At 40.7% G+C, this 24299-nt stretch overlaps 1 protein-coding gene across 2 annotated transcripts; it reads left to right on the forward strand.

Moving 5' to 3' along the window:
- The first annotated feature begins 872 nt into the window (after positions 1-872).
- Positions 873-24049, forward strand: LOC136679136 (zinc finger CCHC domain-containing protein 2-like). Of its 2 annotated transcripts, XR_010796526.1 has the most exons (16): positions 873-1796; positions 5553-5664; positions 6223-6293; positions 13532-13603; positions 14211-14308; positions 15325-15419; positions 16959-17042; positions 17453-17519; positions 17618-17735; positions 18038-18129; positions 19374-19468; positions 19659-19748; positions 20256-20778; positions 21125-21690; positions 22095-22751; positions 22975-24049. XR_010796526.1 is itself a non-coding variant. In XM_066657444.1 (15 exons), the coding sequence occupies exons 1-15, from the start codon at positions 1080-1082 to the stop codon at positions 22154-22156; spliced, it is 2862 nt and encodes a 953-aa protein (XP_066513541.1). In that variant the 5' UTR covers positions 873-1079; the 3' UTR covers positions 22157-24049. The 2 variants fall into 2 exon arrangements, 1 of the variants encoding a protein (XP_066513541.1); XM_066657444.1 differs by having other exon boundaries at positions 22095-24049.
- The last annotated feature ends 250 nt before the right edge of the window (positions 24050-24299 follow it).

The raw sequence follows: 24299 nt of genomic DNA on the forward strand, positions 1-24299 counted from the left end.
GTGTGTGTGTGTGTGTGTGTGTGTGTGTAAAACAAAACTGTCTTCCAGCCTCTCTATAGAATCGAGCAGTCTTTATGTCTAAGGCAAATTACCTATTTTCTGATCTCCGTATAATTTCTTTGTGAGTGGGAGGAGCTAAACTTGACGTAAACCTAATATTCTGATACGGCTTGGTTTTCAGGAACCCTCCCAGTGATTTTATTTTTTAACATATAAACATTGTCAACGTGCCTGTGTAAAGAGTTTGTATACTCCAGAAGACATGAGCGGAATGAGCACTTAACGCCAGTGTTTGAAAACATTTAAATTCAGACAGGTGTGGGGTTTTTAATGCCATAAGCCTGGCTTCGTGAGGCGGAGTGAACGAACGCGAATATGAAATGTTGTTTAAGCCACATTTAAACTTTAGGGGATTTTGATTTCTTGGAAATGTTCTCTACATCTCTAACGTTGAACAGACATTTAATTTTAAGGCAGGAAAACACTTTAACGTCACAAAAATGAATTCAAAACATTTTGAACGTTTAAAACATCAAATTCAAAAACGACTGCTATATTTGACCGTGTAATATTTACAGTGAATTTACGCAGGTAAATTAAATATAGAAAGCGAAAAGTAGCTATCTTATGGGGAAAAAGTACTGACAGGTGGCAGTAGAAAACACAGCGTCATGAGCAAGGAATGTGAATATTTGAATTCTGTAAGGAGAGCCGTTACTTGTAACGGTTTTTAAAATAATGGCCGGTAGTTGGGGAGTATTTATTTAGTATTTTTTCGTCGAATATGCGTGGGATAGTTGCAGTTTGGTTTCTAAAAAAGTGGAAATGTAAGACCCCGCAGATTAGACGCGGGAAGTAGGAGGAGTCTTACATGATTGACGGGATTTTCTGGAGGCACGGCGGAGCGAGTAAATCTGGCAAACTGACCACAACCACACCGCCTTTATACTGGCGAGAGAGAAATGTGGATTTTATCGCCAATTCCGTACGAATAGTGCACTGGTTCCGTCTCGGATGTCTACAGAAAGGCGTGAAAGAGGCTTCTTTGTATCACTGATGCTCGTCGTACGGAGTGGATAATGCTGAAGATGAGGCTGCCGGCGAGAGTGGCGGCGGAGGGAGAGGACGCGGCCGAAGGGGAGAGACGCGAAGGTGGGGACCGTGGCTCGGGTTGTCCGCTTCCCTGCGCCTTTAGCTCTACCAACGCCAGTCGGAACCGCCCGCTGCAGCTCGACAAAGAAGCGGTTTTCGAGTGGTTTGGGTTGCGCTTGAGCCCGGCCAAGCGAGTGGAGCTCATGTGCGGACTCCTCCATATGTGCCAGCCGCTCGAACTGCGGTTCCTGGGCTCCTGTCTTGAAGACCTGGCCCGGAAAGACTTCCACGTCCTGCGGGACTTCGAAGCGAGGGCGAACAGCCCCACGGAGCTTGCGCTGTTGACAGACGCGGCCGACCCTGTGGTGTTGTCCCGGCTGCTGGTCTGCATGTCCCTGCTGGGCTCCAAGAACCGGGAGTGTGCGGGGATACTGTACAGGACGCTGAGCCATATGGACGTGTTGCGTTTGGGGCATTTAGCGGGCTATAGGATGCCTTTCTCGGGGCTGGAGGAGGAAGAGGGGGAGGAGGAGGCAACTGAGCCGGTGACTCTGGAGCAGCTGGCTTTACTCTTCACCATGGCCTCATTACACCCAGCGTTTACTTTCCACCAGCGAGAGGTGGTCCGAGCTCAGCTGGAGAGTGTGGAGGCGTTAATGGAGGAATGGAAGACGAGACACGGTGCCCCAAAAACTCAGACACCGGTAGCCTCTCACTAATACACTGTACTGCATGAAATGGCTCCGAATAGTTAGCAACCAAGACACACTTAAAGAAATGGGTATTTTCTTGGTTAAACAGTTATTTCTTCACTTGTCCTGGCCAATTTAGGGCTCAGTTGTTGCGTGGTTCGTTCTTCTCTCACCGACACCACATTACAAGGAGCTTGTTCATTAGTTAATGAACTGGAACAGGTGTGTGTGCGTAGTCGCCAGGGCTGGGCCCTATGTAGCACCAAAATTGGTTCCACCATTGTTAGTAGTCAAACAATACTTTTTTTAAATAATTATTAAATATGATAGCTACTCTGATGAGGCCCTGACATAAGGAGTTTATTAAATGGTTAACACAATGAACTGAAGCAGGTGAACTAGTTGACATAAAGCACAAGTGTGTGACTAGTGTTGGGAAAGCCTGACATAGCATCTAGTATAGAGCACACATTGGTTTTTGTGAGTCAGATCCATTGGCCCAGGTCCCAAAGTAGAGTCGATCTTTCAGAACCCAGACGGCTCACTTCTGAGGAGTAATGAAATGTAATAGTTACCGACATTAGTGTATATCTCCTTACATTTTCGAAATCAGGCAACATTCTAATGATGTACTAAATCGTTAGTCGTCATTATCTGAATAATCCTATTGTAAATCCGCTCTTCAGTTCGACTCGGCTTAAAGAGTCGATTCCTTCGCGAACGGCTCATCGCCAGCAGAGTGTTGATAAACCCAACGAGTGACACATCCGTCAGCTTAATCGCTTACTCCCAGACTTTGCATTGGCTTTTTTGAAGAATGTGTAAGCTTTGCCAGCTACAGAAAGGAGATTAATTAACATGGTGTTTAAGCACTTTCAGGCTTATTTTAATTTTGAGGGTTAAACAGACACAAATATCCAAATACCAATAACCTCTCGCTTAAATGTGAATCACCCATTCCCTCTTTCAGGTCCTTCATAATGAACCGTGCTATCGTTTATCAGATGACTGACCCAAAGAGGTTTCACGTGACTGACAGCTGGTCAGCGCGCCGTCATTCATGGGTCAGCCAGTAACAGCAGCACGCCCTCTCGAGTGGGCGGGTCCACAGCCGACACGAGGCCTCCTAATGGCTAGATTAGTTGAATAGGAAATACCTGGGGAAATCCCACGGGTTTATGAAGAGTGAGCCCCAGGTCAGCAGTTTGGAGGCCTTTGGCGGTATCCATGTGTTGAAGACAGTTATTCAAGCATAACTGATAATATGTATTTAGACATGATTTTCCGTATTAAACATTACAAATATGTATGAATTATGGGGTGGGAAAATTGAATATACTATAATTAAATTTTTTAGAATGCTTCCAGATGAATTTGGCATTTTGGATGCAACCAAGCACAGCCACACATTCACAATCCCCCAAAAAATCGGCAAACAACTTAATTTATTGAAAATAATTATAATTTAAATGAGTTTCAGTAGTGCTACTTTATTCACCACACTAGTAACATAGGCAGGTGTGGGGAAAAAAAAAATTGGTTTCAATACAGTTTTTATTCAGGTAAATTTTCATTGGCCTCTTCATTTCTTCTCTTCTTTTAGCTAATGATTTATTTATTTATGACCCCTAATAAGGCCAAGAATAGTTTTGTTTACTCTCTCGCTAAAGCAGATGACTCAGGATCAGCCATGAGATTAAACTCCATGGACTCTCCATTATACACTAATCATTTTTTTTTCTATGTTGTGACTAACATGCCCCGAATTTGTGGAATTACTGAACATGCTGCCTGTGGCATGTTTTGCTCATGCTGAATTTTTAGAGTAGTTATGAAGTCACAAGGGAATCTGTGAAATTTTTTGTGGCTTTTCTGTTGTTCAATTGAAGAGAAGACTTACACTCTCCTGATTACCTCTGTTCTCTGTTGGCTTGTCTTTTGAAATTTTGCTGAAAAGCTTTCATTCTAGAAACAAAAATAAACGCAAAAAAGAAAGGCAAACTTTGATGCATTAGTGTACCATCATCCTCTTGGTGATGGTTTGCTTATCAACCCTAGGCAAGCATTTAGGCTGTGATGTGCCGGCTGTGTCTGCTGCTATTCTCCTTGCATGCTTTTGATCAGAGCCATCAGGCGTCTCGGCTGAATGGCTGTATTGTGGGCTCTGTATTGTGTGGCCTTGGTCGTGGAGCCGTGTGCAGCTCTGGTATAGGCCAGGCCGCCTGCCCAACGGGGCTTCCCCAACTGTTAGATTCACTGCAGCCTCTGAAATGACTCGGTCTCTCTAGGAGTGCTCTGTATTTCTGCCATTATTATGGCTGTGGCGTTCTGCCTGTTAGCCAGAAGCCATTTGTGTATGTAATGATTGAAATTCACAGGGCTAATGTAATGTTATTTTCAGCACACCATTAGAGTAACTCATCTGAGAGCTTTTGAATTTGTGAGTGATATGACAGAGGGAAAACCTGGTCATGCAGATTAATTGCGATTGAGACGGCTGTCACCGAACATCACTGGACTCTATGAAAAAAAGAGGTCACGACTCAAAGCGACAGTACTAAATCTGTCTGAATAATCAGGGTGCCACATCTTAAATATGAGACCTGATCCAACCAACCAGTACAACAAAGAAGATGGGACTTATTCTCAGCTACACAGAAGCAAATGCTGAAAGGAGTAGTGCAGCAAATTTCAAATTTACACTCGCCTCAATCGTAGTCAGTAACCCAAGACATATTTGGTGACTTAATGGTCATCCTCATTAAATGTTTCCTCCTCTCCTTTCAAACATCCAGGCTATCGTTATTGTACCACATACTTGTCTTATTGTCATATTGGTTCCTAAATCACTCTATGCTAGCCTTGTAGTTAGAATATTTTGGAACAACAAAAATGTTCTGACTGATTTGAGGAAAGTGGTGGACAGTTGTATAATATTTTTGCATGAACCATTCCCTTAAAACAGGATAGAATTCCTTATAATCTTTAAGGAAAATTGGTGGATAAACATTTAAATTTGATGTTCGATTCCTGCCTGTAGACACCTTTCACAGTACCAATGTTCCTGTAAGGCTTTCGGACTTGTCACTTACTTTACATGTGGGCTGCTTCTCTGATTCATGGCTTGAGTTCAGACTAACCCCACTGATGTCATGATTTTCACTCTGACCTTTTGCTGGTGTGGCTGTCAGGCCCAATTTGCTATGACACAGTGGATAACCTACTGAGGTCATAGAGAGGAAATGCCTTCGGATGTCAGCCTGTATATCCTAGTACACACACACTAAACCACCCATCCAGTGATTGTTGTGTTGTTTCCTGAAAACAGAATCATCCTCGACAGTTAATGGGTGTCTGTATTGGTGCTTACCATTTTTGAAAATGTGCATGTTTGTTTTTTTCTGTTTCTAAATGTTCCCTTTTATAGGTAACATTTATTGTATATTAGAATAGGTCCCATCTTTTTTTATAGGATTGTCTGGACCCACTGTTCTACAAGAACCTTATACTTAGGGTTGCTTTGCCATTTCTCTGTGGAGTCTGGATGCTCCGCCGAAGCTTCTGTCACAATGTCTTCAAATGCAAACCGTTTTAAAAGTCCTGAGCGTTCACACAGGTCTTAAATATCCTACTTACTCACACTGTTCCACCTTAGCATGCAACCTGTAGACATGGTTGGAATTTCATAGTGAGAGAAAAGCAGTGTACATGGTCTGTGTGTAGTAATTCTATACTCAGTGCAGAATTGTCTTCTTCTCATTACTATAGCAGAACCAGTTTTCGTGTTCGGACTACCTCTGTTCACACACTGAGGGGAGCAGAATGTGGGCATCATGCACTAGTCCAGTCCAGCATTTCAACAACATGTCCCAGAGGCAAGGTACTGTATATTGTCACACCTGCATCCTTCACCATGTTACTTCCTCTACCAAAGCAAGTCAGATGCATTTTCATCCCTTAGACGCAGGGCTAGATATGAATTGTTCACTGCTCTTGCAGATTTCACAATGTGGTGCAATATGCATGCAAGCATTTTAATAACACACAAAATGTTTTGACCTGGTAATAAGGCAAAATATCTTAATACTTAGACATATAAACAGACATTTTCACAATGTATTCCATGACACCCAGGCATAATGCACTAGTAATGCCTCATTTAAAAGCAGCCATTGAAAACTATGAATTAAGTAAATTTTACTCTGTATTTAACACACTGCACTTAAAGTCAACTAATCAGGGCTAATACTAATCTTTTATGCATTTGGTCAGTGTTCTTTTAAGTAAGAATAAAGTAAGAGAACAGAATTTGTAACATTAACAATAATACTTGTCATCAATGTTGTCGATTTTTAGTTATGACCATTCTTTCAACTGAACAAACATCTGTAGGACTCACGCTAGCAGAATGCTGATGATCCTGTTTTTGATGTTTCAGTTGTGCACATTGAGAAGATCATACTGAAGGAGATCTCTATGGGAGGGGACGGCAGACAGTACAGTTTTGAGGTAAGTCCACTTCTGTCTGCTAGCTTTCATCCTCTGTGGCTGAAGGAGGGCATAGGCTTCTTGCAACAATTGTGCTAAAACAACAAAACAACACAAGGACTGGTGGATGATTGTAATGAATGTGTGCAATTCTGAAATGACATGTTTTCTAATATAAAAAAAAAACAAAACATACCGTAACATGCTGTACCCACTCTTATCATGTCTCAGATTTTAATCTGGGGTCATTATCTGCCTGAGTCTGGGCCCCATGTGATAAAATGCATCAAATTTTGAACTCAAACAAAACTGTAGCCTAAACAGTCTCTGGACTGAACTAGAACGTCAGAACCTAAGATACCACCTCCACATGGCTTACAGAGATTCAGCCTACATCAGGTTATTGTTTAGGTCTGCTGGTAGTATATGAATTATTATATAAAACAAACCAATATTGTCAAGCTCTGTCCTAGAGCTGGAAGTTACTTTCAATACGATAGAATAGGCTGCACTGATATGTTGCTCACTGGCTTGTTCTTGTTAGTTTTTAGGTTTTCTAGGGTATTCTGTGCGAACCATGAATGTTTCAAACTTTTACATTTTTACTCAGTTTTAGCCCTACAGATATCAGACGAATGGTGTTTGAATCCTTCTCTCATTACTGTAGACTAACCAATAATTTAAGGTCAATAGAAAATAACTAACATGCAATAGCTTTTGCATCTCTGTGCAGCCGGGTGAAGACGGACGCACAGCCTGGGCTGTAAACATCCGGTTGTTGACAGAGTGGACAGCCTGTAGCTTGGCTGAGAGAGAGGGAGAGTGAGAGAGAGAAGATGGCCCAGCGCCAGACTGCTGACACACACAGTCTCACTCTTTTTCTCTCTCTCTTTCTGTCTCTCTTTCTTTCTCTCTCGCACACACACTCTCTCTTCCTACTGCTCTTTCTCCAATTTCCCCCACTTCTCCATATGTAGGAAGAGAGTGAATGGAAAGGAACAGTGTTTTGTGTTTTGGCTTTACTCTTGGCCCTCTAATGGCTCCTGTCATTGTTGAGGGTGACTGTTATGGGTCTAAGGGGAAAGTGAGTAAGTTTAGCCAGGAAGACCCCCTCCCCCTTGTTCCACCGTATGTACACACACACACACTCGCTCATTTCCTGCTAAAAGGGAAAGGATTCCCAGATATTCTTAGAGAGGCTGTTTTCTCTGCTACAATCTACAGGGGGGACTGCAACTTGTAGGTTTGTTTTTCTAAACAGTATTTGAATGTTTTTGTCACTCAGTTTTGTCACAGTGGGTCCTGAGGGACTAAGACACATAATTCATAAACAATGAGGTTTCTGTTCAGCTCAGTTCAGTGGGCGATTATGAACTAAACTTACGTATGTGTACCACTGGTGGTGTGCCTGATGACATCTGAAAATTTACTACTTTTGCGTAAAAAAGAAAAAGTGATTAATTTAAAATCAAAATTTTCATGTTTAAATTACACAATGGTTAAGAGTTAAATTAATTTGTGTTTTGCATTAAAATACTTTGTGAGTGAATATCATCTTAAGGATATGAAGCAGTGCATGTCCACAATAAAATGGAAGAATACTGCCAACTCAGTTTACAAATGCCAACGTATTGCCACCCTAGCTTGATTGCAGTAGCAGGTAAGCCATAGAAAATTGGTGAATAACATTGTTGCTTGCCAGCGAGATGAAAAGATCAATCTGCATTTAAAGCTCACTTATCTAGTTATTTTCACAGCATGGCTTGACTTGGCTCTTTCATTAAAACGCTTAGTGGTGGACTTATAGGTGGTCCTTGGTGGTTTTAATTTGATAATGGGTGTTACTTGCTATATACCTGTGTTCAATTTTAAAGGCATTTATGCCTGATTAAAGTTGTGTGAATAATAATTCACTGAGACGTTTGTGTTTAATCATGGTACCTCACAGATCCACTTGAAGGTAATAGTAAATATATGTAGTTTTGTAATTGGTTACACTCAACAGTAAAAGTGTGCCAAAAATTGTTTATAGGATCATAGGGTGTGTTTATACTGGCAGTTCGGTTCACTTGGTCTGGACCAAACAGGAAAATGATACATTGTTACATTTTAATCCTGGTTTTCTTGGCATTTACATTCAAAATTAAAAAAAAAAAAAAGACGCAGGTTTTGCCAGTAGACTGAACAATGAACCACACTGGGTTTAATTCACTTATTGGAGTTGCTGCTGGTGTTCTATAACCCTAGAAAAATGTAAAATGGATAAAGAGTAAAAACGGCACAAATTCCTGTGCACAAACCAAAGAAGGTCCACTGCTGTTTTCAGCACATTCTCCACTCACTGTGCATTTAACATCTTGTGACTTCATATTCTGTGTTTGGTTTGTCTAGAATACTTTGGTTCATATTTTGCTCATACTTGAAACAAACAGCACCAGAGTTTGTTTAGAAAAGCACTGCACTAAGAGGAGAGTCGCACCATGGTTCATTTTACTCGAGTCAAAATCAAATCAAAGCTGACAAGTATAATCATCCTTTTTTATTTTTTTTTTTCGTTTTCCCCTCCAAACACACTCAAATTTCACAGAGCAAAAATAGTTAAGGATATATTTTAATTAAAAATAATCTGACATTATGTGGCACAGGTTCCAGCTTTTCAGAATCTTTATTAGGCCTTGGGAAAGGTCATTCTAAAGTGACACACATTTCTTTAAGGCAGGCTTTGTTTCAACACAATCAGCAGCCAAACATTAATTTTTTTTTCTCCCTAGTGGCCATTAACTCTTTTTCCTGATGATGGATTAAGGCTGTTTTCAGCTTCTTAGAAGTCCTGCAAATAGAAGCTACGAGCTTTATATCAGAGTTAGGATTTGATTAGTTGTGCCCTTATATATCCAGCCCACAGCTTTCATCAAAAGGATTTATCTCTCACTGGCTTTTCTTCTTCCTCAGAGGGAGGAGTGTATCCTTGTGGCAATGGTTCCTCAGAGGCTGGAGGCGTGTATGAGACATATTGAGGACACTTGTGAGGATGTGACTAGCCTTTCTCCCACCTCCTCTGGCTTTACCCAACACCAGTGAGCAGTGATGAGGAGTAGCTCTGACACTGTTTACAGTGGAAGTGTTCTTGAATGCCACTCTGTGTCATTAATGGTTAATTTGTTAGCTACGTACAATGGCAGGGAATCAGTTCAGCCCATGCTATGAGCAAAATGTGATTTATTCTGTCAGAAGTAAATTGATTTCACGCTGTTTTTTGCACCTTGTCTGTTGATATGAGTGTTTTGGCAGGTGTGCCTATGTGCAAAGCTTCAATAGAAAACGCTCAGCAGAAATAACCGATCAAAATGGCTATCTGTTGACCTCTCTGAGGACAGTGTTGGCATGATTTGAAATATTCTAATTAATATACGTCTGACAGCCCTTCATCATCAGCGAACAAAATGTTGTTTACGTTACCATAGCAACACTCACAGTCTTGAGAAAGAGTAGCTGTGTGCTTTTTACTTAGAATTGAGGTTGTAATTTCACAGTTCTTTAGGGTTTACTGAGGTTTTGATATGTGTATTCGAGTTGCCAGGCTATTAATAGATATACAGCCTAATGGCACACGCAAAGACTCTGGTTTTTACAAAGCTCTGGGTTTACTCTGCGTGAAGCTTGGAATGACTGGGCTCAAGTGTGAGGTTGCTCAGAGACGAAAAGAGGGCGGAGACGTGTTAGCCTTTTGATTGGCCCACCCATTCTACATAGAGAGGTGAAAAATGTAGGCAGATGTTTATTAGACTTTGGGAATATATTCATAAGAAATGGGTCCTGAGTAGCCAGATTAACCTAATTAATAAAAAAAAACACAGATTTAGGTTCCTGGGAGCTTTAAATTAACAAATTTTAGTAGTCTTCAGTAGGCTCAGTTTGATATACTGGCCACATTACTGGAAACACCCACATTTGTACTTCCATAATACAGGTTTTCCGGTGTCTTTACTACAAGTGTTTTTTTTAAATCCCCTTTTTGTATAAATGAGAAACTTTTGGAGAAGGTTGTAGCTGGTTGAGAGGTGTATCAATCATTATTTTTCTAAATAATAATTTGGAGTAGGCGTACATCTGACTAGATTTTTGCTGAACTGTTCTTTTAAGTGTGAAGAAGGTAACTATTCCTGCCTGAACTCACACATTTCAAGCAGCCTGTAAAAGGGAGTGCTTGCTGGGAAGTACCATCTGCTTGTGGGAGTGTGGTCTTGCCAGAACATCAATCTTCCTTAGTTCAGAATAGGCTGCACACTCGCTCACTGAGCAGGAACGGTTTTGCCTTAATGCTAGTAAAACCAGTCTGTGATACACCATCATCTTTCAAATTAGGTCATTCTAGATTAGGTTTTTCCCTCATGAATATGGTTCAGCCTGTCTCCACGGTCCATTGCACTGCGTCTGCTGATATTTAACTTCTGTGTTGATATTGATGGTCATTGTCAGAATGCCAGTACTAATCCACACCATTGTTGATGCAAATTAGTGTTTAACATGATTTTTCCCCAACTTGGCCATTCAGCTGCCTTGCCAAGGCAATTGGACAGTTAAAAAAATTTGACCCCGCATATTATATATAAAATAATTTTTCCCTTCCCCTTCATTGCATACTCCTGCTACACCAACATGCTGAATTGTGTCTTACATGAGTTCAACAATGAACCTCAAGGTACTGATAGATATTTGTTAACCAACTGTTGCTAAAATATTTTAAGTTTGCTCTTATTCATTGATAAAATGCCATTTTATTGGCTACATTTCTTGATAAATAACAGAACACACTTGCAGATAGGTGTGATTGGAGTGCATTAGTCAGAATATATTCCAGTCACACAGCCTGCTATTATATAATCCCAGTAACAGTCTCAAATAGCTTCTTTTTATTAAGCCTCATGTTGTTTGACTGCATTTATCTGGAGGAAATATATATTTGATCCAATTTCTTTGATTTATATTTACATAAGAAGTGTGGTGGGGGGGGGGGCAGCATAGCTCACTTTTTGGTTTAAGAAGTGGTCTTCACTTACTTTTGGCTTTCTCACATTTCTTGTCCAACATCCCAGCTGCATTTCAAGCAGATGCCCATACATCACTGCCAGTTGGGTTCTAATTCTGCAACCTCTCCCATCCTAACCACACTTGCTCTGCGTTTTAATTCAGGGGCAAAGTTTTTATTTATTTATTTATTTTAAACACACTGTCATGTAATAAGTTATCTAAATCACAGAGTTTGTCAAGACAGAGTAATCCCAATACTAACTGTGCCAAAAATTACAGCATTTTATAACTTTCACACTCATTTAAATGTTTATTTCGCTGTTGCTGCTTTTACGCTGGTAAGAGAAGGGTTGATCAGTTAGACATATTTGTCATTTTGAAATCATTTAGTAATACAAATGGTTTAACAGAAACAGCATCTCTTTTGGTCCACCTTGAATGATGGTGTTTATTCAGGGTGAGTCTGGTTGGCCCAACTCATCTAGAGACCCATCATGTCAGGCGTGTTGTGGACCAAATCTGGGACAAGTCCACATTTGGCCCATGTCTGAATCACACCACATTTGGCCAGTGCTGCCAGAAGTGGCACAGACTCTGTGTCTCTACTGCCTGAGACGTTTGGGACATTTTATTGTAATGTGCTGGATTTTGCACTTGGTAAAATTGTCAGTGTTTTTTTTTTTTTTTTATTGTACCAGTAGTGCTAAACAGGGAATTAGAATTAAAATGCCTAATTACAGCTTTTACATCATGCCAGTACACTACAGCCTCTAATTTCCCAAAAGGAACACTCAATAAATTTGGCCACACCATGGAAATAGTTGATTTCAGACACAGCTTTGCCATCCTATGTGTAGGCCACTGTGCTACATGTAAGCCTGCTATTAAGACATCAGTATTCACTCAGAGCTAGTGGAGGCCTTACAAACAGTCTGCTGGCAAGTGGGGATCCAGACAAAACAGCCTGCTGGGCCTTATTAAGAGCGAGATGTTTACTTTGCGCTATGGGCCGCCTCGCTGTTTAAAGAGGCCGATTTAGAGTCGCAGATAAACATTTTGACACCCTCTCGTTGGTGTCTGGGGAATGATGAATTGCTGTAATTACAGTCCTCCTCTTATCAAATCTCTCCACACTGCAATCTGCTAGTAAATTTCACAATACCGCCCCCCCCTCTCCCCAATGCCTCCTGTTTGTTTTAGTTCATGATCAGGAGTGTATGAATAGATTGGGTTTATCCAGAAATGGCACAGTTCCCCACTCTGCAGCCTGACCCCACTACAAAACCACAAACAGATCCAGAGTGCAGCAAAATTTCATTACTGTTTGCAGATCAGACGGTCAGCGGTTAATGTTTCCAGACATAAATGGTTATTTGCCTCATCGTCCAATCTCTAGCATGTGGTCTGGAACATTCTGGACGCTTCTGAGATGACTCACCATTCTTCGATAGAATGAGCTGGGGTTTTGTAGTGAACTCATACCCTGCTTTTATTAATTTGTTTGCAGTGAACTGCAGTGCTGCTTTGCTTATTTAAACTCAGACAGGGTGTAATATTTAGCGACCAAAGGGCACTCTTTTCCTCTCACAGAATCTAGCTTAGATCTAATCTAGTTTGTATCTGTTTTTAGTGATAGAGCCTCCAGTCTCTGGAACAGCATGCCTATTAGCTGTTTCCTTTGTTCTAAATGTAGCGTATTGTAGGTCATTGCTTGAAAGAACTCAGCCCTGTTGAGAGTACAGGGTTTAGACCAGTGTATATAACTTTAATATTGTTATTATTTAGTATTCTGTAACACGGCTTCTTCTTTTTGTCCAAAATCATGCTTTTGAATTGTTTTCATTGTCATTATACACAGCATAATTGCATGTAAATATATTGTTGTATAGTCTTGCTGTCACACAGCTTCAGGGATCTGGAGTTGGGGGTTCCAGTCTGACCAGACTAGATTGTTTTAGGAAATGGGCTAATATTATGTCACAGCCTTTATTGGCTATTTTTAACTTAAGATATGAGGTAGTGGTAGAAATGCTTTTAGTGCATTCAGAAAAGCAAACTACGGCTTTATCAAGCAGTAAATGGCAGGGAGTCATGGGTTATGCAAGCTGACCTGACTGTAAAAAGGGAAGTTCTGTTGAATATCATATGAGGAATACTGTACTCTTCAAACATGTCAGGGTTTATAGTAACAACAGCCTGTAAGTGTCATCTTGTCTCTTTCCTTCTAGGTGAAATGGTCTGACTCCTCAACTACTGCAGTGACCAAAAGTCACCGTGAATTGCAGGACTTTTTATTGAAGGTAATTTTGCACCAGCATTGCCCTTGTTGGTTTGGAGTTAAAGTTATAAATCTGTTGTCTTTTTAATGTAACCAATAAGGTCCTAATTTTAGAAGCAGTTTCCTTTTTCGTCTTTGTGAGAAAGTCATGGTCTTCATGTTCTTAGGGTTACATCATTTTAAAAACATTCACTGTGCAGTAGGTGCAATTTTAAATGGCTGTAACAGATCTACTATTGTAGATAAAGGTCAAATGAATCCAAGCTTTAAAACCATAGTTAAAATCATAATTAAAATTTGCTCCTACCACCACAAAAAAAAAAAAAAAAAATTGCTTCTTCGATTTTGCATTGGAGCTGAAAGGCAAATGTAGATAAATATTGGGAGCAAATGTGTGACAAATCAGGATTGCAGTTAGTACCATGTGAGTGACCATAATCTTTAAGTTTCAATAGGCTTTCAAACTCTGATATGGAAATAAAAAAGCAAGTAAATGCAAGAAAACCCTGACTCATTGACTATATTTGAACTATGATGAAGGATGAAGGAAATTTTATTTTTGGCCAAATAATCACTTTAACTCTTTGAGTTGTTCTCAGACTAATTTAACTCTCTCAATCTGACGGCAGCTGAGTAAAGAAAAATGCACCACTGGCTTGGAGCAGGGCATTGTCGGTTTACTGAATCAAGTAGAAGGTGAACACAGGGACTTGGAGAGAACGCTCAGGTGAGTGTTATCTTCACTTATCTTTTCTTCTTCACACTCTCTTTTCAGAACTGCAAGTATTATTTTAAAAAAAATCATATGGGTTACGGGCTTGGTGACAGCTTACCCAGCGTTTTAGAAACAGTGTTCTGACATCGTCAAATGTCGTCCTCTAACACTGATGCTTCCGGCATATATTTATGCTGTGGAGATTATCCTAATGCAGCTTAAGAAGGTTCTCTAGAGCTCTTTCACACGCAGAGTGGAAAATAGAGGGAAAATCCCTAACAAACAACTGTATAATCTACAGTGGTTATAGACTGGCTGCTTTTTCACAAGATATTGGGTAGAATACATGATTTCAAAATGTTTTTAATATATCAGTAGCTTAATGTTTGTATTCTGATTCTTAACATTACAGTCTGGGAGCAGTGGGTGGTTGTCAAATTGTGTGTGAATGGTTTGGAATCATTTTAGGGTCGGTTATTCTCACGTGAAAAAGAAAGGCCGTCAGAGCTGAAAGGCAAGCTGCAATATTTAGGTCAGCAGGCCTGATGTCAGTACCGAGGGGGATTCTTCTTCCTGTGGCGCGATTGAAATGTGACCGCTTTCACTTGGTCTGGCCAGAAAAACAAACACTGAAGAGAAGCCTTCCGGATCCTCTGAGCAGCTCACACACACTGAGTGCAGGCAGATACAGTATTACCTCATACGGCTTTTTGTTATATAGACTGAGAATACGGGTCTCGCTATTGGATTCTTTAGTGCATCATAATTCAAATACATTACAGTGCTTAATTTTCACAAAAGTTTTAATAACAAATATTTTTGTGGGAATTGTAATGGTCTCTGTCTTAGAGTGTCTTAATAATGATATATAGACATTAATGGGTAATAATGCACTGATTTGTGCCAGTGCCACATGATCCTGAAGATACTGATGCCAATGCCAACATTTATTAAATACAGAAACTGGGACAACAACCAACTAGATTAATATTTAACAAAAATATTGTTCCTTGTTTGTGTTTTTGCAGGGAGATGTTTCTGTCTGTGCAGCAGGAGTTCCTGCAGATGTGCCAGGTTTCTGGCTTTTTCCTTCCTGATGTGTCTTCTCTGCACTGCAGCCACTGTAAGCCCCCCTTCGTATTCACTTCAGCACAGTAACAAGCACATCATTACACCATAAAACCTCAGCCTGAGCCTGCCAACACATTCAACCAGAGCCTGTACTTTTCCTCTGAGAATTACAGTGTGTCCAGCTTTGAAAATAGAGTAATACAGACAGATTCACATTTCTGACTTTGGGAAAGAAAAGAAACATAAATTTATTCCACTTAAACCTAGCTTCAGTATTGTATAGACAAATTTTTAAGAAAATGTATCAGATGAAAACACACATTACATTTTGAAATAATATCAATTAGGCCCAGATGTTTCATTCAGTATTTCACATTTTGCTAGTTTTGACATCTTCACTTGAAATGTAGAGGAGGAAAAATAACTAAATAAATATATATAAAAAGAAAATAAAATCAATAAATAAAAAAAAAATATTTTTCTCTCAATGTTACATTGTGAGTGAAACTAAAGTTGTTTTTTTGAGTGGAAGTTTGTTTTGGGTAGTATTTATGAAATGTAATATAATTTTGCGTAAATCATGTAGCTGTATCATGACATCAGATGCTATTTAAGTTTACATTAAAAGTTGATGAGCCTTTCTGCTTGAGTGCTTCTGCTCTGTTTAAAGAAACCCTCTTGCAAACCTGATACAGCTTGTTTTGTTTTCATCTGTTTTCTTCTTTTATATTTACCAAAGGGAATCTTACCCTGTAGTGTACGCATTAATTATACAAAAACCACATTTCCAGAAAAGAAACTGACTATTTCTTTAGGTTTTTGTGTATTTTCAGCAGTTTTTCTTTAAAGGGAAAAAAAAATGAAGCAGCCAGCCAACTTTATACATATTTCTTAGATTCCGGACAGCATTTGTAAACATTGAAAAACAGTCCAGTTTCACCAAACACATTGTTATAATGTATATAATTCCAGTTGTGAATAAATAGTTTTTTTTTTCCTCAATATTATTGATACATAATTAGCATTTTATATAATCTGTATAACTATACTGTATGTGTATAAACATCATTAAATCCTGGTATACATAATCCTGTTTATTACATAGGTGCTAGTAGGATGGGCGGCAAATGTTTGAGCAATAGTTCTGTGGTAATTATATTTAAATTTATATGAAATGTCATTTCAACAGATGGGAAATCCAGAATGGCATTTGATAGTTGCTCTAATAAACCTCTTAAATACATTGAATTGGGATCCTATTGGAACCAATTAATGACGAACAGGTGTCCTTTTTATCTAAGGAGCAAGACACTTGTGTAAAGAGATCAAGCCTTGAACTAGACAAGGTTTTGCATAACAGTGGCATCCCTCTGCTATTACAGTTTAAAATAATGTTTTGCTCAAACCATAAAAATGCATTTTAATGTTATATTTGAATAGTATTTTCAAAGCCTGGCAGGGGTTTATTGGTGTGCCTGTTGTCTTTGGTGCTGATTCTGTGCAGTATGTGCACCTACTGTGTGTGGTACAATGGGTTTGTGTGTGCATGTGCGTCCTTTGGGAGGTGTAATACCTGTTTTTCTCTGTACAGGCAGCAGCACACTTGGAGCCAGAATGCGGCAGCCAGCTCCCCGCTTCTCAGAGGACTACTCTGAGACCTCCAGCCTGGAGGAGGGTGAGACACACACACACACACACACACAGGGTGAGAGGAAGCAAACGAAAGATAGACATTATGTTTGACTCAATGATCTGCATCATTTCATGCTACACTCAGGTGTGGTACGGATCATAAACCTTGGAAATGATGACAAAATGATCATAGATTTGTAATCACATTGCAGAGGGTGTATTTAAAATGGATAATGTATAGGTAAATTTGATTTTCTAGATCTAGCCTTACTGTCAAGAACCAAGAAGAAATAATTTTGATGAAACATGCTATTTTTAATATAAAAACCTATTACATTTAAACCAGTTTGTCTGCTTTGAAATGTATAAAAACAAAATGCATGCATACCGTTATACACTGTTCTAAACTGCTATGTGCTGTGTTTGTGTAATTAAGCTCTCACTTATGTCCAGATGCTGATGTCTACGGTCGTTCCTGCTCAAGGAACCTTACACATAATTTCCGAAACACAGGACATGGGTGAGTTCACAAACACAGCCATTCTGCACAGAACTGTAATTATATCAGATATGAGAACCATCCCCCACACACCTCTTTTTTTCACTCTCTCTGTGTAGTCAGCAGCCAGATGTTGGTCTGTGGGAGTGTGGCAGGATGAGTGTCCAATGTGAAATGAATGGGGAAATGAAGGGGAGAAGGCGGAACTCTCAGCACTGTGGGGCGGAGCCATTGCAGGTAAGGCACCTAGCCTTTTCAGCTGTACACAAGGCCAGTGTTAATGTGTTTAATCCTCTCTTTCAGTCAGTATCCTGGCAGCAGCACTCTGAATAAGCCTCAGCTGTCTAATAAACTACTGCAGTAATATACCTGCCAGGGATGAAAAAGTGAATCTGGGTGTGAATTTTTGTCTCTGTGAATTTATCTTTGATGGTTTCTTACAGGGTTGTTGAGCCTATTAAAACTGATGCCTAAAATCTGTCACAGATTTGTGTTTTAGGTGCATTGTTTTCTCTGCATTACTTCTGTTTACATTGCAGGAGTGTGAGAACCCAGCAGCTTGTGTGTCTACTCAGAGCTGTTCAGAAGAGAGAAATACACTGAAGAACAAAGGCAGAACAGCAGGCAAAAGGTGCACATTCATACACTCCTAACCTTATCTCCACCACTTCAATGCTTGTTGCTTCTATTTCTCCTTGATCCAGTTGAATGTTTTAATGTTTTGTCTTTTTTAAATTCTACTTCTCTTCTGTTTCAAAGTAATTGCTTTGCTTATTGAGAGATGAGTGAAATGAAGCACAGCTGTCTCGACAGAACAGCATCTTCCCTCTCAGTCCCACTTTCTGCCTCCTGAGGGAGAAACATATTGGAGTTTGTGTATGAACTGGGCTACATAGCTGCAGAGAGCTCTCTCACTACAGCACTTCAAATGCGATAGTGGAATTGATATTCTGCTCTCTAGAGAAATAAGGGACAGGTTTTGAAGCAAAATGAATGGTGTATTTTCATTACAAATCACCAGGGATGTGCTGATCCCACTTATCTCTGACTATACCAGCACTGAATCCCTGTACTCAGGGAATTGAATGAACAGCCACCAAAGCTTTAGTGAGGTCAGGCAGCAGTGTTGTGCGCTTAGATTTGGATCACAGATGCCAGCTCATCCCAGAGATATTGGTTGATATTCCACTACTCTACTCTTAATGTTGTGGGGCTTTTAATGAGCAGCACTATCTGCCTTTTTAACCCCACTTCCCTTAAGATTCTAGGTTAACATCCACCACTCACTGAGACATAATTGAATGCTGGGCAGTTCAGACAGATTCTATTCAAATTAATATAACATTAACGTTGCTTGTTTATTTTATTATTATTTCACTAGTCCTTGTACTGGAACTGTGTTACAGCTGTGTGAAAATGTAACCTAACTGTTAATTTCAGACTGGTACCCATTTTCACACAGCAAGACTGTGTGTTTGGTAACCTGCCATGTTTGTGAATATTCCCAGGTGGCCTTTGAGTAGAGATTGTCACATTTAACAGTGTTATTTTTGTCGTAACCGACCCACACTCTGTACTACTACTCTGCAGACAGAGCAAAGAGCCCATCTCAGTTTAAATCTGGAACTTAAGCTGCTTAAAGCTGTTATGAAGGATTTGCTCCTCTGAAAGATGAAGTGGGCTATAGAGCAAAACATTACCTAGGGACCTGTCGTTTCAGAATACAGAAATGTTCACAAGAAGTGGCAAAAAGTCAGAAGTTGGAAAAGGAAAAAGTGCACTGGGAATTTTTAATTTAATGGAAGATATTTGGTCTCAAATAACCACTGCATGGCTTTTAAGAACTAAGTGTGTTTGTGTCTGTGTGTTTTGCAGAGCAAGTGGCAGGAGAGGCACAGCTGTGAAAAGCTCTGTAGCGAATGGAATGCAAAGAGCACCTGCAGTACAGACGATGAAGGCTGTGTGTAAGGGTGAGTGTGTGTGTGTGTATGGATGAATTGGTTTATCTGTAGGTTAATATAATTATGCAGCTGTCTCTCAATGAGGAACTGTGTATGTTTTTTGAGGAATTTCTGAAAGGGGAGTATAATTGGTTGCACAGCTGTTTGTTTATGTGCTGTGTACCTCTTTGTTTATTGTTGTGCTTCCCTCTATCTACAGGCAGAGACACATATGCAGAAACATCTTCAGAAAGCTCCAACTCTGTGCCATCCAGCCCCATTCACCAGCAGCGAAGTTTGGAGGCCCAAGGTTCATTTTTCACGTCCTCGATACTTTTTCTTGTTAATGTAAATGCTTTCTGTCACGAACAGAGCTGTGAAGCTTGTACATATTTGAAAACTGAGAAGTAAATTTAACCATTTGGGACGGCGCCACAATGTGTGCATGTGCCTTTTCAGGGTCAGGTTCGTTCGCATTACAGACAGATACAAGTCATTTACATTTATGAATATGAACCCTCAAGATGGCCAAATCCAGTCTGAGCAAAAATCTGAAATGAATAATGAGGTTTGTAATGTGAACATGGTTTCACATTACAGACTTATCCAGACTCATTAGTTTCATATTTCCAAGGCTAAACTAAAGAAAAACCGATATTCCCTAGCCAAGACATGTTGCAATGATGATTTAACCATGCAGCTTACAGAGTTTTAGTTGGTGGAATATTTTATCTAAGCGTTTAACAGCAGAGCAGCATGCAAAAAATATTCAACATTATTTATAATCTGTCTATGTATTTATTCCCTGTCCTTGTAGACACTGAGAGCCAGTCAGATAACTCCGCCCAGGATCTGACTGATAAACCTCGATATCCCATGGGTGTTGGGAGAAAAGCGGTTGCCATGGTGAACCCTCTAGTGTCAGAGTCAGAGCGCCCATGTTCGGATGTCCCAGGTCCCTCAGCTGTGGTGGAGCTGGCACTGAGCTCCTGCCTTCCCTATGCCCTTCAGTACAGCCCTGCCCACAGAGAGGCTGGCAAACCCGGAAAGAACAAACTGACCATCACCATTCCTCCCTTTCGAGACCCTGCCGAGACTCCTGCGGGCCCGCAGTTGCAGCAGCTCCCCATGGGGGCCTTCAGTGTGCTTTCCCCCTCACAGAGTCCCCTGCAGCCTGCCTGCCCTGAGCCAGCTCAGCCTCAAGCTCCACCTGCCATCGCTTCACCTGCGGGGAAGACCAAAGCCACCGGTCACATGGCTTTGTCCGGACCACTTCCACCAGCCCCTCTAACGCACAGTACAGTTCAGAGCGACGCCCCCTCATCTTACAGTAACAGCACGTATGTGTAAATATACAAAATTATGCTTATTATGAATTTGAAAATAATCTACTGCTTTCTATGAATAATTGTGTACTCTAACTAGTATCCCTGATCACAGTGGCACCATCATTCAAAATCTGTTTCTTCCTTGTTTTATGGCCCACTGGAAAAATCTCCATTTTAAGGGGAGCCCGATCACTTCATCTACATATGTATCATCAGTATAAAAAGTTATACACTTGGGCATGCCCTGTAATCACTCATTATAGCCCTACTGTTCAATGTTTATTTCTGCAGTAGCCCTTATATTCTCTATGAGGTATCAATAGTTTTTCTGTTTAATTTTGTCTTTGTGTTTTAACAGTACCTGTGCAGGTTCAGCCCTGCCTCCTCAGACACACTCACACTTGCAGACACAAACCGGTGTCCAGCAGCAGGTGCCACCAACGGGCTGCAATGCCTGTGGTTGCCGTGGCAGCTGTGGAGGAACTGGATCCCACCAGTCGACCACTCATTCGACCAACTTCTTCCTGCACCCTCCTGCGGCCCGCCAGGTGTTCGGACCTCCGCCTGCGTTTTTCCACTTAGCTCCGTCGCTGTGCAGCACTGCCGGCTTCCCTAGCCAAGCCCACCAGAACAACGGCACTCCCCCAATGCCCTTCTACGCTCATGCCTCGCAGACCCCTGCCTTTGCTGGCTCTGCCATTGTCCATGCCCACTCGGACCACCTGCTGGCTGCTCAGCCGGGTTATGGCTTGCAGCAGATCGGAGCGTTCAGCCGCCTCTACCCACCCCTCTTTCCCCCGGTGGGCGTGGTCTCTGGGGGGCCAGGGCTCAAGAAAGGTGTGACTGTGTCCTGCTATAACTGCGGCATGAGCGGCCACTACGCACACGACTGCAAGCAGCCGTCCATGGACGCCGGGCAGTCAGGTAACAGCAGGGTCAGGAGGTGATGGCAGGACTTTAGTTCTTGAGTGTTTTGGAGCTACACAGGTCTAGCCACATAATGTCATTTTGCCTATCAATCTGCCTGTTATTAACAATCAACTAATTAAACCATCCTTCCCGTCCTCGCAGGAGTAGTTTCAGGAGTTTGACACAATGCAAACTCAATTGAATTTCATTAAAATTGATTTGATGCAGTTTAATTAGTACCTTTTTATACTGATGTGCTTTTACATTCCTCCAGAAATTTCAGAACAGACTTCAGCAGATTTGTGCTCTTGAAGGCACTCTGTTACACTGATTACCCCTCCCTGTGTGTGTGTGTGTGTGTGTTCGTGTTTTGTATTTGTGAATGTTTTCCTGTGTGTATGTGTATGTCTGTGTTTCAGGTGGCTTCCGGCTTAAATACGTTGCCCCACACTCCTCGGAAACACTAGACAAAGCTGATTGACAGCAGAGGACCAAGGAAGCACTCTGTCTCTCTTTCACTTTCTCCAGAGGCCCCTCCTTTAAAGCGATGTGATATTTTGTTATTTGTTTTAGCCATTTCCATAAGCTAGAGTTAGAGAGAGACTGGGGGGAACTGCCCTTAAGTAAGGCAACGTTTGTGGGGGTTTTTTCCCCTCCCCCCCTCCCCTCAAAGGATTTTCCAGTGTAGTTTCAGTCACTGATGTAGACATAAGCCAAAGGACGCTTGGGCTTTTGTATGAAGATTTAGTTTGGAATGTTTTAAAGTTTGAATGGGTCGGATGCCAAGAGGATTTTGTTGTGTGCTTCCACATTTTCATTTAGTTTCTATTTCAACTGAAATCCTCACCTTTTCAGCCAAGAATCAGAGGAATGGAGTTGTGAATCTTAACTTGAGTGGATAGTAGCCTCTGCTTTTTGAAATGGACATGTTTTATAGAGGCTTGAGGAAAAGTTTCAGAAGTTTTTATACGTGCTTTGAGCAGCTACTACGAGCTAAAAACATCAACATTATTCACATTATTATTTTCTTTCCGGATACAGTCAGATGAGGCTCAATAAACACATTTCTCCTTTTGGTAAGAAGTATTTTTTTCTCTCCCCAATGTGAGTGTTTTGAATGTAAAACTATAACTACACTAGTCCTATACTGTGAAATGATCTTTGAGTTGAAAATCATGCTTTGGTTATTTTGTTTATAAGCTGCTGGTTTGCTGTTGTTTTCTTTGGTTTGGACATTTGATGCACTACTAGTATTTTTCTCAGAAGAAGCCTGTCTGTGTGTGCACTGATGTATAGCAGAGTTTTCCCGGCTGCTCACTGCCTCCAGTCTTATGGAACCTACGCCGCTTTTGGCCACTAGAGGACGCCGTTGCATGCCACTGCTGTGCATGAGTTTAAGCTGAATTTCACCATCAGCCGCATGGAGAGGACAAGAAACACACAAACGTGCAACACAAAAAACAAGCAAGTGCACATCTTCAAATCCAAACAGACTACACTGCGCTTGGGAAGTGTTTTCATTTCAGAAAGTTCCTTTGTCTGTAGAGCCTCTCTCAAGCCTTACTGAACATTAATCCAAACATTACAGCTACTTCGAGGAGGACACTGGACACTGGGACAAGTCTCTGTCATTGGAGGGATTTTCTTCATTTAACGTTGAATTTTTTCTGTTTAAGGAATTAAGGGCAAACGCTGTATGTCGAGACTGCTTACTGAAACCTTTTCTAATTCCAGAAGTGGCATATATTTGTGCCTATGGCCACACAAATCACTTACAAACATTTTGAATATCGTTAAGTCTTAGTTTATGTAAAAGAGACCAGCCAGCGTCAGAGTTTCTGTTTCTAAAACATATTGAAAATTGCCACACAGCCGTAAGAAACCCCTTTTATATGTGGAGATTTGGCAGGATTTTGTACTGATTCATAAAAACAATGTTAAATGGTTTTATTTTGATGCTCAGATTGAAGAACCGGAGGCCTTTACCTTATAACAGCACATCCAGAATTGCAAAACGGCAAATGCTTGGTCTGTTTGAGTTTAAAGCCAGGCATTGCTGTTGATAATCCTTTAAATATTTTGCATGTGCTGAGTTGTTGTTATTCTGGCTCTATTGCTGTATGGCTTCTCCAAAGCTGTGTGAAGTGCATAGGCTGAAACCCAGAAACCTGCCACTTATTCTAGTTAAACTTTTAGAACTGTAAAAGATACTGTACTGTAAACTTTTTTTTTTTTTAGGCCAGATTTGTTTATAGTATTTCATATGTAAATGGTAATTAATGTCCTGGAGAGGTCACAGTTTATCTCTGATCATATTTGCATTTTAAGCAAATTGAGCATTTTCTCTGTCAAATTATTAGCAATAAATATTGAAAAACCCAACGCTCAGTTGCTTTGCTGTTTCAGACAGTGGCCGCCGGGTGGCGGTGCTAAACAGCAAAAAGAATTTAATTGAAACCGAGTCTGTCCACTGCGCTAAAATCTGACTTACACTTCCATGTTCTAAAAAAACCCTGTCTTCCACTTAAACAAGGCATAAATGAATGGTTTTACATCCGTCAAATTTTGCCATCTTTCAGTCCATTCTTACTGAGAAGTAACACAGACCCGAGCAGCACACTCAA

Source organism: Hoplias malabaricus, chromosome Y (assembly GCF_029633855.1).
Source record: "Hoplias malabaricus isolate fHopMal1 chromosome Y, fHopMal1.hap1, whole genome shotgun sequence".
Lineage (NCBI taxonomy): Eukaryota > Metazoa > Chordata > Actinopteri > Characiformes > Erythrinidae > Hoplias > Hoplias malabaricus.